The sequence below is a fragment of the Ursus americanus genome, chromosome 22 (assembly GCF_024610735.1).
Source record: "Ursus americanus isolate L20-20 chromosome 22, mUrsAme1.1.p, whole genome shotgun sequence".
In the NCBI taxonomy this organism is placed as follows: Eukaryota; Metazoa; Chordata; class Mammalia; order Carnivora; family Ursidae; genus Ursus; species Ursus americanus.
This window is the reverse complement of record NC_142148.1, coordinates 29,132,251-29,145,000: the sequence shown is the minus strand read 5'-3', so window position 1 is coordinate 29,145,000 and position 12,750 is coordinate 29,132,251. Positions and strand designations below refer to the sequence as shown.

General features: G+C 59.5%; 1 protein-coding gene across 11 annotated transcripts in view; it reads left to right on the top strand.

The window, feature by feature from the left end:
• Positions 1 to 2,544: 2,544 nt before the first annotated feature.
• The window catches only part of ADAM33 (ADAM metallopeptidase domain 33), a 16,958-nt gene continuing 6,752 nt past the window's right edge, over positions 2,545 to 12,750 (top strand). For 7 of the 11 annotated variants that reach the window (XR_015720936.1, XR_015720935.1, XR_006781543.2 and 4 more), the window contains exons 1-15: positions 2,545 to 3,138; positions 5,237 to 5,316; positions 7,554 to 7,630; positions 9,371 to 9,449; positions 9,671 to 9,747; positions 9,832 to 10,021; positions 10,262 to 10,327; positions 10,410 to 10,481; positions 10,676 to 10,842; positions 10,928 to 11,012; positions 11,124 to 11,266; positions 11,793 to 11,970; positions 12,087 to 12,176; positions 12,402 to 12,597; positions 12,724 to 12,750. The exon at positions 12,724 to 12,750 is cut by the window's right edge and continues 82 nt beyond it. Coding sequence is in view for 8 of the 11 variants with exons in the window: in XM_045808301.2 (XP_045664257.2) it covers positions 3,036 to 3,138; positions 5,237 to 5,316; positions 7,554 to 7,630; positions 9,371 to 9,449; positions 9,671 to 9,747; positions 9,832 to 10,021; positions 10,262 to 10,327; positions 10,410 to 10,481; positions 10,676 to 10,842; positions 10,928 to 11,012; positions 11,124 to 11,266; positions 11,793 to 11,970; positions 12,087 to 12,176; positions 12,402 to 12,597; positions 12,724 to 12,750 (1,630 nt within the window). In the remaining 3 variants the exon portion in view is untranslated. The remainder of the gene's footprint in view (positions 3,139 to 5,236; positions 5,317 to 7,553; positions 7,631 to 9,370; positions 9,450 to 9,670; positions 9,748 to 9,831; positions 10,022 to 10,261; positions 10,328 to 10,409; positions 10,482 to 10,675; positions 10,843 to 10,927; positions 11,013 to 11,123; positions 11,267 to 11,792; positions 11,971 to 12,086; positions 12,177 to 12,401; positions 12,598 to 12,723) is intronic. The other 4 variants (XM_045808256.2, XM_045808275.2, XM_087853726.1 and 1 more) reach the window with 4 other exon arrangements.

The following is a 12,750-nucleotide window of genomic DNA, read 5'->3' as shown; positions in this document are numbered from 1 at the left end:
GATGCTAGTTAGTGATGAAAATAACGGAACTAAAGCCACACACAAAGCCTGAACGCATTTCACAAACTGTGAAAAATATGTGCAACTCACACTCCAGACAAAAGGTGAATCTCTCTTATATATAAAGAGTTCCTTCAAGTTGTTACGAGAAAGACCAACAGCTCAGTAGGAACATGATTCAGGGAACAGGAAATACAAATGGCTCTTAAATGTTTGAACAGTTATTCAAGCTCACTGCTGGGAGAAATGGAAGGTAAGACTGACTTTCACCTTCAGACAAGCCCATCACGGTTTGAGAGCTGTGTTGGTAAGGTTGCGGGCAAAGGGGAACTCGAGTATTGCTGGTCTGACTGTAAACTGGCACAAATTGAAGGGCAGTTTAAATGGATCCGCTCAAGTCATAAAAACACATATCTTTTGACCCTGGAATCCCATTTGTAGGAAGCCATCTCACAGATGAGTTTGTGCTTAAAATTATCCACCACAGCCTGGTTTGCAATAGCAGAAGGGATGGAAACCATGTATATGCCCAAGAGGGGACCATACGAATGAGTGGCAGCATTCAACTATAAAAAATGGTGGGGACGCACACCAACTGGAATAACTAAAATTAAAAAGATTGACAACACTAAGTGCTGGCGAGGAGGGAGAGGTACAGGAACTCTCCTACATGGCTGATGGGAATGCAAAATGGCCCAGTCGCTGTGGAAACTAGTTTCTTTCAAACTTAAATATGCCCTTGCCGTATGACCCTGCCCTTCTACTTCTGGGTCTTCACAGATGAGAAATGAGAAATGAAAACATAGATTCATTCAAAAACTTCACAGCAATTTTGTAGCATGTAGGAGAGTCTCATGCTGGGAAAGAACCCAGATGCCTAGCTGGTGAGTAGAGAAAGCGTGCTTCCCTCAGCTCATGGAATATCCTCGGCACTACAAAAGAACAAACTATGGATCAGGAAACAATGTCAATGAATCTCAAAAACATAGAGGGAAGAAAGCCAGACACAAAGAATCCATGCTTTACGGTAACATTGATATGAAGTTCTGGAATAGGCAAAACTAATGTATAGACACAAAGCAGATCAATGGTTGCCTGGGGCTGGGAGTGGGAGAGAGTGACTGGGGAGGGGGCACAGGGGAACTTTTTGGGGGCAATGGAAATTGCAGCCAGCATCCACCTTGTCAGTGCAGGTGAAAGAATGAAGACTAGAGGTCTTATCGCCTGCAGGAATGGCTGGACTGGACCTGCCAAGAGACCTTCAGGAACGCAATCCCACTAGCTTACAAGTAGGTAATCAGCACTACTCTAAGGATATTATTACTGGATGTACCTAATGAAACGTCTACCATATAGAACAAATACACTTTTCAGACTCCAAGTCTCTTGAGATGAAAAAGACCTCCCAGGGGACCAAAGTGGTACCAGGGCACCTGCTAACATGACCTCCTGGGCCTCCAGTCAATGGCACCCACCTTCTCAGGACAGCCCTGCCCCAAATTTTGCCCTTAAAAACTCCACTTGCAAGCCACTGGGGAGTCTGGGACTTTAGAGCATTAGTTCCCCATTCTCCTGCATGGAGCTATACCAGTAAATAGCTTCTCTTCCTTCATCGCAAAAGCTCAGTGTCAGTTTTATTGGCCTGCGGCCTGTCGGGGTTGGGGGGCAAACTCTCTCACCTGGTTTGGTTACAGAACGTTGTATCTGGATTATGGTGGTGATTACAGAGGCCTATGAATTTATCAGAGCCATCTAACTGGACACTTAGAATAGGTGCACTTCATTTTTTTAAAAGATTTGCGTTGGTTTGGGGACGTACGTTGAGAGGACAGACAGAAAAGGGAGGGATGATCCCTTAACATCTTATACTTTTGATGTTTGAATCAGACCAACATAGGGTTTCCCTCGCTGCTGGAACTCTTCCTAAGGGAACCTCCGCATTTGTTCTCAAAAACTAGTAGATTTGCTTAAAAGCTAATGTCCCTTGTGGGGCACCTGGGGGGCTCATTCGGTGGAGCAACTGACTCTTGGTTTCAACTCAGGTCATGATGTCCGGTGGTGAGATTGAGCCCAGGCTCCCCGCTCGGCGAGGAGTCCCCTTGAGATTGTCTCTCCCTCTCCCTCCTCCCCTGAGCATCCCCTCAAACAAACAAACAAACAAACAAAATCTTAAAAAAAAAAAAAAAAAGTTAACATCTCCCGCTATCAGAATACGGGCTTACTCGCTCTCCGAATTTACTAAGTACACAACAAACCTTTAAAAGAAACAGATGTTGCCAAAGCAGAAAGAATCCTCTACGCCTGGGAATCTGTGGCTTTGTGCAGTTGTTCCCTCGGGCCACCACCCGGGACATGGGCTGCCCCCGCCCCACCCCCGCGCGGCCGCCTCTCCTTCCCCGGGCACCAAGCCCGCCGGACCGCGGCTCCCCGGCTCCCCCGACTCCCCCGGCTCCCCCGACCCGTCTGCGCGCCGCGGGCACAGGAGCTGGAGGCCACCGCGACACCGAGCTGAGCCCCGAGCCGCCGCCGCACCTGCCGCTCGCGGGCGCCCGCCTCCCTTCTCCTAGGGGCACTTCCGCCGGGTTCCGGCCAGGGCCCCTCCGGGCAGGACTGGTGAGCAGGCGGGGAAAGAGGTCGGCCGAGGGGGCCGCGGACGGGGGGCGCTCCCTGCGCAGACCCGAGCAGCAACAGGTGGCCCCCAGCCCTGGTCTCTCCCCCACCCACCCCCAGTGGCCCTCACCGGCCCTTGCGAGGGGCCCCGCCCCATCCCCACTCCGCCCCCGCTCCGCCCCCGCGGGGACAGGGCGCCGAGAGCTGCCGGGAGGCTCTGCGCGGGCCGCTCCCCGAGGGGCCGCGCGGATTCCGCCCGCCCCGCTCCTACCCTTAGACGGCCGCTCCGGCTCCCCTGGCGCGGGAGGGTCGGGAGGCGGCGGGCCGGCTGCTCTGGGCGTGGGTCGGCCTGGTGGATCCAGCCCGGGCGGAGCCGGGAGCCGGGAGCCGGGAGCCGCGGCGTGGAGGCCGAGGCGCTCGCAGCGATGGGCCGGGGGTCTCCGAGAGCTCGAGGGTCGCGGGCGTGGCTGCTGGTGCTGCTGCTCCTGAGGCTACCTTTGCCGGTGCGGGGGGCTGAGGCGTTTCAAGGTGAGTGGGACGTGCCCCGCGGGGCAGGCGAGGTCGCTGTCTGGGATGGAGGGCCTGAACCGCCCCCACTCCCTCCCCGCAACCCCCACCACGGTGGCCGGGAGGACAGGCAGGGTCTCCGCAGGACCTGCCCCGGGACGCTCAGCTGTACTTGGGCTGGCCTTGCGGCCCAGACTGACACACTCTGCCGAGCTGCCACAGTGGCAGTGGCAAAGCAGTGGGGGTGGGGGGTGGTCCCCTTTGACCAGCTGCCCAGGTTCCCAAACCCCTCTGCCAGGATTCTCTGCCTTGGCCACCCCCAGACCCCATCCGCCAGTGTGGACTTTCCTGCACCTCCAGCCCTGAGGCGGAGCCCGCTGGTTTCCAGGAGTCCCTGCTGTGCCCTCAGACTAGGGGACCAGCTGCAGCCTCATGCAGCCCGCGGGCTCATCCCCTATCCCAGGGCCTTGGGGCGGTGCCTGTGTGTTGTTGATATTGTTGCCTTGTTTGGTGAGGTAGAGAAGGCTGCTTCAGACAGAAGGGGCCCTGGAAGGTAACCTCCACAACCCGGTGCGGTGCGTAGGAGTACTGGCCGAGTCCTGTACCCTGTATGGGAAGTGTCCTGTGGGGGAACTGAGGACACTGGACCCTGGGAAGGAGGCAGGAATGGCCAGCTGGCCTGAGCAGCTTGGGGACTCGGGGTTCCAGAGCACTGTCTGGGAGTTCCCAACAGGGATAGGGTCCTGTTCTGTTCTGGGCCCTCTGGGGGTGGAATGACAGCCCTCATGCCTTGGGGGATGGCTGCTCCCTCCTCCTCAACCTGGGGTCAGGAGAGGGGGATCTGACCCCTGGGAAGAGTGGACAGAGGCTTTGTGCTTCCCAACACCACATTGGCTCCCTAACCCTCATCATCACAGCTCCATCTCTGCCCCCCCCCAGGGGTGCCATGAAGAGAACCCCCGACCCGCAAGCACACGTGCACGTGCATGCGGGCACACCCTCCCCTCTCTACCTGGGAGGCCTAGGGCCAGCAAGAGGTAGTTCTCCAAACCCAGTTTAAGTCCTCTCTGGTTGCCCCCCATGTCCCCCTCCTCCCAGATTCACTCCGATCCCTCCCCCACCATGGCAACTCGCTCATCCAAACCAGGAGGGCTTCCTGGGGGAAGGGGACTCCTAGAGCTGCTGCTATTCTGGGTCTTTGTTGATGGTGTCTGGGGGGGAGGATGGAGGAAGAGAAAGTACTTGGGGTAGCCTGGCAAGAGCTGGAACACTTTGCAGTCAGCCATCTCAGGGTGGGGTCAGGGCTGGGTGGGTGCTGGGTAGCTGTCAGTTCTGGGAGCTGGGCTGGCTTCCCCAGGGATTGTGTCAGACAGGGAGGGCTGCCTTCAGGCTCTGGGCTGCCTGGGGCCTGGCTACTGCAGGGCGGGTGTGGCAAGAGCTGCTGGGACCCACTGTGGGGTGGGGGGCTGGGAGCATTCCAGGGGAGCATTCCAGAGCCTTCTGAGTAATGCTTGGCTCTGGTATTCCTCCAGAGCCCCCTTAAGCAGGCCCGCCCTGGGAGCACTCAGGCTCTGTCCCCCAGGCCTCCCCACCTTGAAAGATCCCGGGAAGGGGCCTCTGAGCTGGGGTCCCTGGAAATCCCGCTTCTAGCGTGAAGCCGCCAAGGGGAGGTCTGGGCAAGGTGGGCCTCCCCAGACATCTGGCTGTTGTTTTTCTCGGATGGCGGAGACATCTCTCTTCACAGATCTCTCATCCCAAAAGCATCTGTTGCCCAGTCTAAAAATACCCAAGGCTGCCTCCCCTTTCCTTTCCCTTCTGCACTGGGGGCCTTGGTCTCTTCCTTGTGACCTCTGACCCCCAAGCCTCCCCCAGGTCAGTGGGGCTCCCACTTCCCCAGCTGAGCTATCCTTCCCAGGCTCCTCTGTCTCTCTTCTGCCAGCTCCGTGGTGGCTTCTCGGTTCCAGGGATGCCCCACGGGCGGCCACCCTTCTCCAGGCTCCACCTTTGAGTGTTGAAGACGGAGTCTCCTATTCCACCCAGCTGATGTCCTGTAACCTCATCCCTCAGTCGTCCCTGCCCACTATGCTCCCCCTCATCTTTTGCTCTGTCTTCCCCCCAGGAAAACACTCCGGAGAGCCAGTCACCCTGCACTGGGTCCTGGATGGAAGAGCCCGGCGCGCGGTCACCCTGGAGGAGCCGGTCAGTGCCAGCACATGCTTCCCTCCGCAGGGGCCCAGGGTCTCCCAGCCCCTTTAGCCCTCTTCATTCAGCGTGGCAGTTGGGCTGGGGTCCTTTCGGCCCCTTCCCGGAGGGTTGGCAGGTGGGGGTGGGGAGATCTGGCTCACATGAGCCTTCACACATGGAAGTCATTTTCAGGCTCCCTCCCCCCACCTCCCCCTGCTCCTTCCCTTCCAGAATTATCCAGGCCACCCCCACCCCACCAAGCAGAGGTGAGGCCAGAATTTGTGCGGCCTGAAACTTTTCAGGGGCCTCTTGAAGAAAATACCAAAATGCCTTCCTTTTGCAAAATTTACCAGAACATGTTACCCTGTGGACACATGGCTGTTCCCTCCAGGAAAATGTCAGCCTCCCTGGCTCATGCAGCATCCACCTCTGGCCAGGGGGCACTGGTCACTCTCCTAGTGTCCCCCAAATGCACGTGATTTTGCTTCTCCAGGATGCTCTGCCCCAGCTTCCTGCCAACACCCACCCCTCACGCTTCCAGAATGACCGTGTCCCCATCTGTATGTGTCACACAGCTGTGCTGCAAACCAGGCGGCCAGTGCCCTTGGTATCCCCATTTCACAGAGGGGCAAACTGAAGCACAGAGGGGTTGGAGAAAGTGCCCAAGGTCACACAGCCTGAGACCAGAAGCCCAGAAGCCCAGAAGCCTGACGCCCACTAAGTCTGAAAGACTTGTAACTGTTGACCAATGTCCCCCTAGGTCTAGAGAGCCCTCTTCATCCTGAATTTTCAGGCAAGAGAGAACAACCCACTATCTAAGCCAGCAAGGAGAAAAGCAGGAGGACACTGTCATGAAGGCTAGGAGGCCCCCACAGGCCCAGCAGCTTTTAACCTCGGACCTTCACTGGGTCCCCCAGACCCTCAGGGGCCCCCATTCAAGCTGTCCCAAGCTTTGAGTTGGTTGTCCTGGACATCACTGGCAGAGGGGAAGGCTAGGCACATGCTGGAGTCACACTGACTGTGGTCCTCCCTCCCAGTCCTGGCTTGGGCTGTGACGTGGAAGGGCATCCCAGAGGGCACTGTTTTCCTCTGCCTTCAGGAAGCCTGCCAAGATGAGGACAGCAGACAGAGTTGAGGCAGAGAGTCCTGTCCAAGAGGCATTAAATACCCATATTTCAGGTTAGGGATGGGGTGCAGAGTGAATAGCAGGGTTACCAAGAGGGCAGGAAGCAAGGACGGCAGGGGTGAAGATTGAGGGCTGGGTTTGAGGTAGGAGGAAGCTTTCCATCTGGGGCAGCTGTCTGTCCTTGGTACAAACCTTTCTCCAATAAAGTAAATGGCATTCCAGCCACGTGAGCTCATGCTTGGGGCCTTGGGGAGGTCTCTTGGCTGGGGTGGGGGAGTTGTCTGCTCCCCACCTGCAGAGAAAAGGCCCCCAAAAGAATCTGAGCCCCTTGGCCTGGGGCCCAGCCCAATGCATGGTGCGATAAAAGGGAAGGGCCAGCAAGGGTGGGGGCCAGCAGCTCTCCACGATGCTCCTGGGCCGGCTCCAACGCCGGGCCCCCAGCCAGGCCGAGTGGACAAGGCGGGGCAGTTGGGGTATTCCCACAGGGTGGGAGAGGCAAAGAGGCTATGGGGAAGGAGAGGCTGGCCCGGGCCCGCCTCTCCTGACATCTAGCCGAGCTGTTTCCCTCTTGGCCTGGAATGGGGGGGGTTAATGTTTATTTCATGGACTAGTGAAGCAGGTGTGGGGCAGGCCTTCGGGAGGCCAGGGAAGTTTTCGGTTTGTCAGAATTGGAGGAGGAGGGAGTAAAGTCTGAATTCTATAGGGAGTGGGGGGGCAGCAAGATACAGAAACAAGTGGTTGTAAGGACGCCTGAGACTGCCGACCCAACGCTCCTTTACCAGCGTCTTCAGCACCCCACTGTCCTCCCCGTCTAGAGGAAGGCTTCTGGCTGTGAAACAGGAGGGAGGGCCAGAGGAGGGGCCCAGTAACCTTGTGTAAGGCAGGATTCCTTCCTGGAACCCCCTGCCTCATCTCTCCGGAGGATGTGGTGTTTACCTCGCAGGCTGTGTCAGATGCCTGTTGTCAGAACGAAAAGCATCCCGAGTTTGGGAACATACATGCCTGCATGTTCTCACCCCCAGACCCATCCACACCTCCCATGGCAAGTGGGGAGCCTGCTGCCCCCTGCTGCCGGTGCTCCCCCTCAGCAGCCAGCTCCCCATCCCACCTGCTCCTTCTTGCCCAGGTCTTGAAGCTAGACACGGCGCTGGTGGCCTTGAAGGCTGCAGGGCAGGAGCTCCTGCTGGAGCTGGAGAAGAACCAGTGAGTACCAGGCCGGGGAGGAGGCTGGCAGCCAAGAATAGCCCCCCCTCTCCAGGGGGGGAATCGGTGTGGGGGGCACTGAGGGCAACACATGAGGGAGGCTGGATGGGGCGAGGGCCCCAGAGGCAGTTGGTACAGGCGACAGGAAGAGTCATGCGAGCCCATGACTGGCTCCCTCAAGGCTGAAGCAGGCTGCTGAGGCTGGGTCAGCCCTGCTGTGGGGCACACCTCTCACTCCAGCCCCAGCAGCACCTTGTTAGCTTCCTGCCAGAAATGAGGGAGCATCACCCTGTGGGCGCTTAAAGGGTGTGCTGAGTCAAAAAAGAATCCAAGATGGATTCCAAAATTGAGTAGGAACTCTGGGCTGAGGGACAGCAGGGACAAAGGTGCAGTGGCTACCAAGTCAAGACACATTCAGGGGGCGGCGGTCTGCCTGGCTTGCCTGGAGGGTCTCCATCTGCGGGAAGGGAGCAGCGGGAAATGAAATTGGGGAGTCCCAGTAGGGCCAGATCACAGAGGCCATTTTAAGGCTGAGTGTCCAGGATGGTGCAAAGCCAAAGATTCTGAGCTGGTGAATGAGCAGGCAGAACTGGGCTGGGTGGGGTGGGTATCCAAGATGGAGCTTGGGGTCTGGAAACTATCCAGATGGAATTACCAACAGCTATAATTCATGGATTGCTCGCTTCATTGGAGGCACTGTTCCAAGCACTCTACACATGTTGACTTCTTCCCCATGGAGCCAGATGGACCAGGAACACATTCTAGTTCCACCACATCTAACCACAGTTCCTCTGGGGTTCAACATCCCCGCAGATGAAAGGGGGTGACCGCATTGCCTACTTTTCCAGTTGAGTGTGTTGTGTGTATTGGGGGAGCCAATCTAGAGAAGGTGGAGGAAAGACCAGGAGGTGGAGAAGCAGGCATCACAGGTCTTTGGGTTGGTCTGGCAGTAAAGAGGTCAAGGCAAGATGGGGGTCGAGGATTTTCTTGACAGAAGAGAAATTGACTCATGGTTGATTTGCTTTGGTGGGAAGGAGCCTGGAGAGATGGAGAAGGAAGGTGGGATCATTACTGGAGTGGGGTCTGAAGAAGGTGGGGATGGGGATTCCTGCTCAGGTGAGCAGGCGGGAGCAGCTGTGAGCAGGTGGGGATTCTCTTTTCTCTAGAAGCATGGGGTGAGCATCACCATCGGACAGGTGGGGAGATATGAGGAGTTAGGGGCCCGAGAAGGTCTGAAGGATCTTGGGGGTGGGAAAGAGGATGACAGAGGGTTGACCAGATGCCCAACTAGGCTGAGCAGCAGGGAGGGCCACCTAGGGAGGTCACTGCACTTCCTTAACTCCAGGTCCCACCTCCTCACCAGTGTCTCCTGAACCCTCCCTCCCGCCCCTCCCCAGACCTGTGGACCCAGCTGCCAGCCACAGGTCCCACAGGGACCACAAACTCTTTCCCCATTCCTGCTCCTCCCTGGTGCTTCCCACACTCCCACTTCCCACACCTCAGCCATCACCAAGTCTCCTTCCTCCCCTCCACCTTCCTTCCTCTAGCCCAGGGTTTTTCTGATCTGAGCAACACACCATGGCTCCTGTCCCTTCCCTAAGGTACATGTGGGTGCTTCTTCAGTGCTAGCCCTGTGTCTCACTCACAGAGCTGCTCCATTAGCATTCAGGGAGGAAGGCTGGAGGGCATCCTGGAAGAGGCCGTGCTGAATTAGGTGACTTCTACAACACCCCCTCCTAGCAGGCTGCTGGCCCCAGGATACACAGAAACTCACTATAGCCCAGATGGGCAGCCCGTGGTGCTGGTCCCCAACCGCACGGTGAGATACTTCCATGGGCTCTGAGGACAGGGTAAGGGTGCTGGGGGGTGCACTCCCTGAAGACCTCTCCACCATTCCTTCCCCATTCTCCTCCTGTTCTTAAGGAGAGGCTGGAGGCAGCCTCCCACCGTGCCCTCTCTCTCTCTCTCTCTCTCTCTCTCTCTCTGTCCCTCCCAGTTCAGCCCTGGCTGAGCTTTGGGGCTGGGTCCCTTGCTCTCCAGGACCACTGCCACTACCACGGGCGCGTGAGGGGCTTCCCTGACTCCTGGGTGGTCTTCAGCACCTGCTCTGGGATGAGGTGAGGAGTTCTGGGGGAGGGGGCTGGGGCTGGGGCTGGGCCAAGAGTCCCCTCACACCCTCCCTGCACTCCTCTGCACCCCAGGGGCCTGATCACACTGGGCAGGAATGCCAGTTATTACGTGCATCCTCGGTCAGCTGGGGACTCTGAGGACTTCATCACTCACAGAATGTTCTGGATTGGGCAGCTGCTCAGCTGGAAAAGGGCCTGTGGCCACAGGGATGCCAGGAACAAAGGGGACATGGCCAGCCTTTCTCGTGCCACTCAGATCAAGGTCAGGGGCACAGATAGGAGTGGGACTGGGAATGCGGTATCCATAGTCCTCCAAATCACAAGGAATAGGAATACACAGCCGCAGTTCAGGGCCTCCAATCCTGAGATTTTTATTTGGAGGCTGAAGAAACAAGTTCTAGCAATTTTTAAAGTTAACTTTGTGCTTCCTGGGAATTGGGGTTAGCGGTCAGGACTCAAGCCCAGCAGCCTGCCACTGAGGGTCACCATTGCTTCTCCCCAGGAGAGGCGGGAGGTCCGCAGGAGCCCGAAGTTCCTGGAGTTGTACATAGTGGCTGACCACACGCTGGTGAGCCAGAGGCCCCAGGGGGCTGGCGGGGTGGGATGGGGCCAGTTCAGCCTGTCACACCCCCTTATGTCTGCCTTTCCAGTTCTTGACCCAGCACCGGAACTTGAACCACACCAAACAGCGCCTCCTGGAGGTGGCCAACTATGTGGACCAGGTTGGGGTTGGTGGAAAGAGAGCCCTAATTGGGGGGGGGGGGGGAGGCGGGGCGTGACTGCCATATGGGCTGGCAAGTCCTAGGGGAGTGTGGCAGGCTTGGAGATGAGGCCAGGGAACGAGAAGAGAGGGCGCCCCCACGAAGGAGCACCGGTGCTGTGGCACCTCTTGTCCTCACCCCCGTCCCGTCCGCAGATTCTCAGGACTCTGGACATTCAGGTGGCCCTGACCGGCCTGGAAGTGTGGACGGAGCAGGACCAGAGCCGCGTCACGCCGGACGCGAACGCCACGCTCTGGGCCTTCCTGCACTGGCGCCGGGGGCTGTGGGCACGGCGGCCCCACGACTCGGCGCAGCTACTCACGTGGGTGCCTCCGCCACCCCCGCGGGGCCCCTGCCGGTCGCCTAGAATTCTGGCCCCGCCGGGTCACACTGCGTTCTGCCTTCAGGGGCCGCGCCTTCCAGGGCGCCACCGTGGGCCTGGCGCCCATCGAGGGCATGTGTCGTGCCGAGAGCTCGGGAGGCGTGAGCACGGTGAGCTTCACCCCCCCACACACACACTCGGGACGGGAGCAGGAGGCAGGGCAGGGGTGCGGGGAGGAGGCGTCCCCGCAGCCTGCCGTGACCGTCCCCACTCCCTCTCAGGACCACTCAGAGCTCCCCATTGGCGCAGCGGCCACCATGGCCCACGAGATAGGTCATAGCCTTGGCCTCAGCCACGACCCTGACGGCTGCTGCGTGGAGGCGGCGGCCGAGCCCGGCGGCTGCGTCATGGCCGCGGCCACTGGGTACGGACCCTGCTCGCGTAGGGGCCGCGGGGGAGGCTCCGCTGGACCCGGGGGCCTTCCTCGGCGGCCCTTTCTTTGGGAGAAAAGGTTATCCCTCGACTTCCTCTTCGGTAAAATGGGGATATGATCAAAGCACCAGCCCCGAGAGTTCTTTATGACGCTTAAAAAGAGGAAACGCAGAAAAAGAGGATTCTCAAAAGAATGAAGATTATTTTTAGAACATTCTAGCAAGGATTCTCTAACCCCGGGAGTAACAGCGCTAGGTCGCGATTCGGCCTCGAGTCCTGGGCTGCCTGGTCCTGGCGTGACGCGCTCCCGCCTCGGGCTCGCAGTGTGACTTTGTGCAGGTTACTTGCCCTCTTTGGGCGCTACCTCTAGAGGATCCGGGCCGTCGGTCGCTTAGGCGGTGTGCGCGCACCCAGGGGCTGTGGCCAAGTACAGGCGGTAGTGGTGGGAGGGGATCGGAGAGGAGCGGGGGGCCGAGGGTGGCGGTCCCCGCGCGCCCGACGCCCTTCCCCGCCCGTAGGCGCCCGTTCCCGCGGGTGTTCAGCGCCTGCAGCCGCCGCCAGCTGCGCGCCTTCTTCCGCAAAGGGGGCGGGGCGTGCCTTTCCAACGCGCCCGACTCCAGGCTCCTCGTGCCCCGGGCGCGCTGCGGCAACGGCCTCGTGGAGGACGGCGAGGACTGTGACTGCGGCGCCCGCCAGGTCAGGTCCGCGCTCCCGCCTCCCCGGGACCCGAGGCCGGCGGCCCGCCCGCCCCCTCCCCCGAGGTCTGGGGCGCGGCGTCCTCACCGGGTCCCACGTCCCCTTTTCGGCTCCAGGAGTGCCCGGACGCCTGCTGCCTCGCCCACAACTGCTCGCTGCGTGCGGGGGCCCAGTGCACCCACGGGGACTGCTGCGCGCGCTGCCTGGTGAGGGCGTGGGAGGCTCGGGGTGAGGGTTAGGGGGCGCTTGCGAGCCGGCCTGGGGGTCTTGGCTGACTGGAGCGCTCGGGTCCCCCTGCGGGTGCTGGCTGTGCTCTCCGCGGGGCCCGCCTGGCCCTCCAGCCTCTGAGCCGCGCTATTGGCGTGGGTCTCGCGCTGTCTATTGTCCCTCTGTGCCTCGGCCACCCTCCCTCCACCTGGTCACCTGCGTAGCTGAAGCCAGCTGGCGTGCCGTGCCGCCGAGCCGTGGGCGACTGTGACCTCCCGGAGTTCTGCACGGGCGCCTCCCCTTACTGCCCCCCGGACATTTACCTACTGGACGGTTCGCCGTGTGCCAGCGGCCGGGGCTACTGCTGGGATGGCGCGTGTCCTACACTTGAGCAGCAGTGCCAGCAGCTCTGGGGGCCTGGTGAGACTACCCGAACACCCCGGCCCATCCTCGGGTCTGCGCTGTTTTCTACTCCAGGGAAGATGGGCGGGGGAGTCCTGGGGGGTGGGTACTGAAGCCAGCGCGGTCTCACCCATGCTTCCTCAGGCTCCAGCCCAGCCCCAGAGGCCTGTT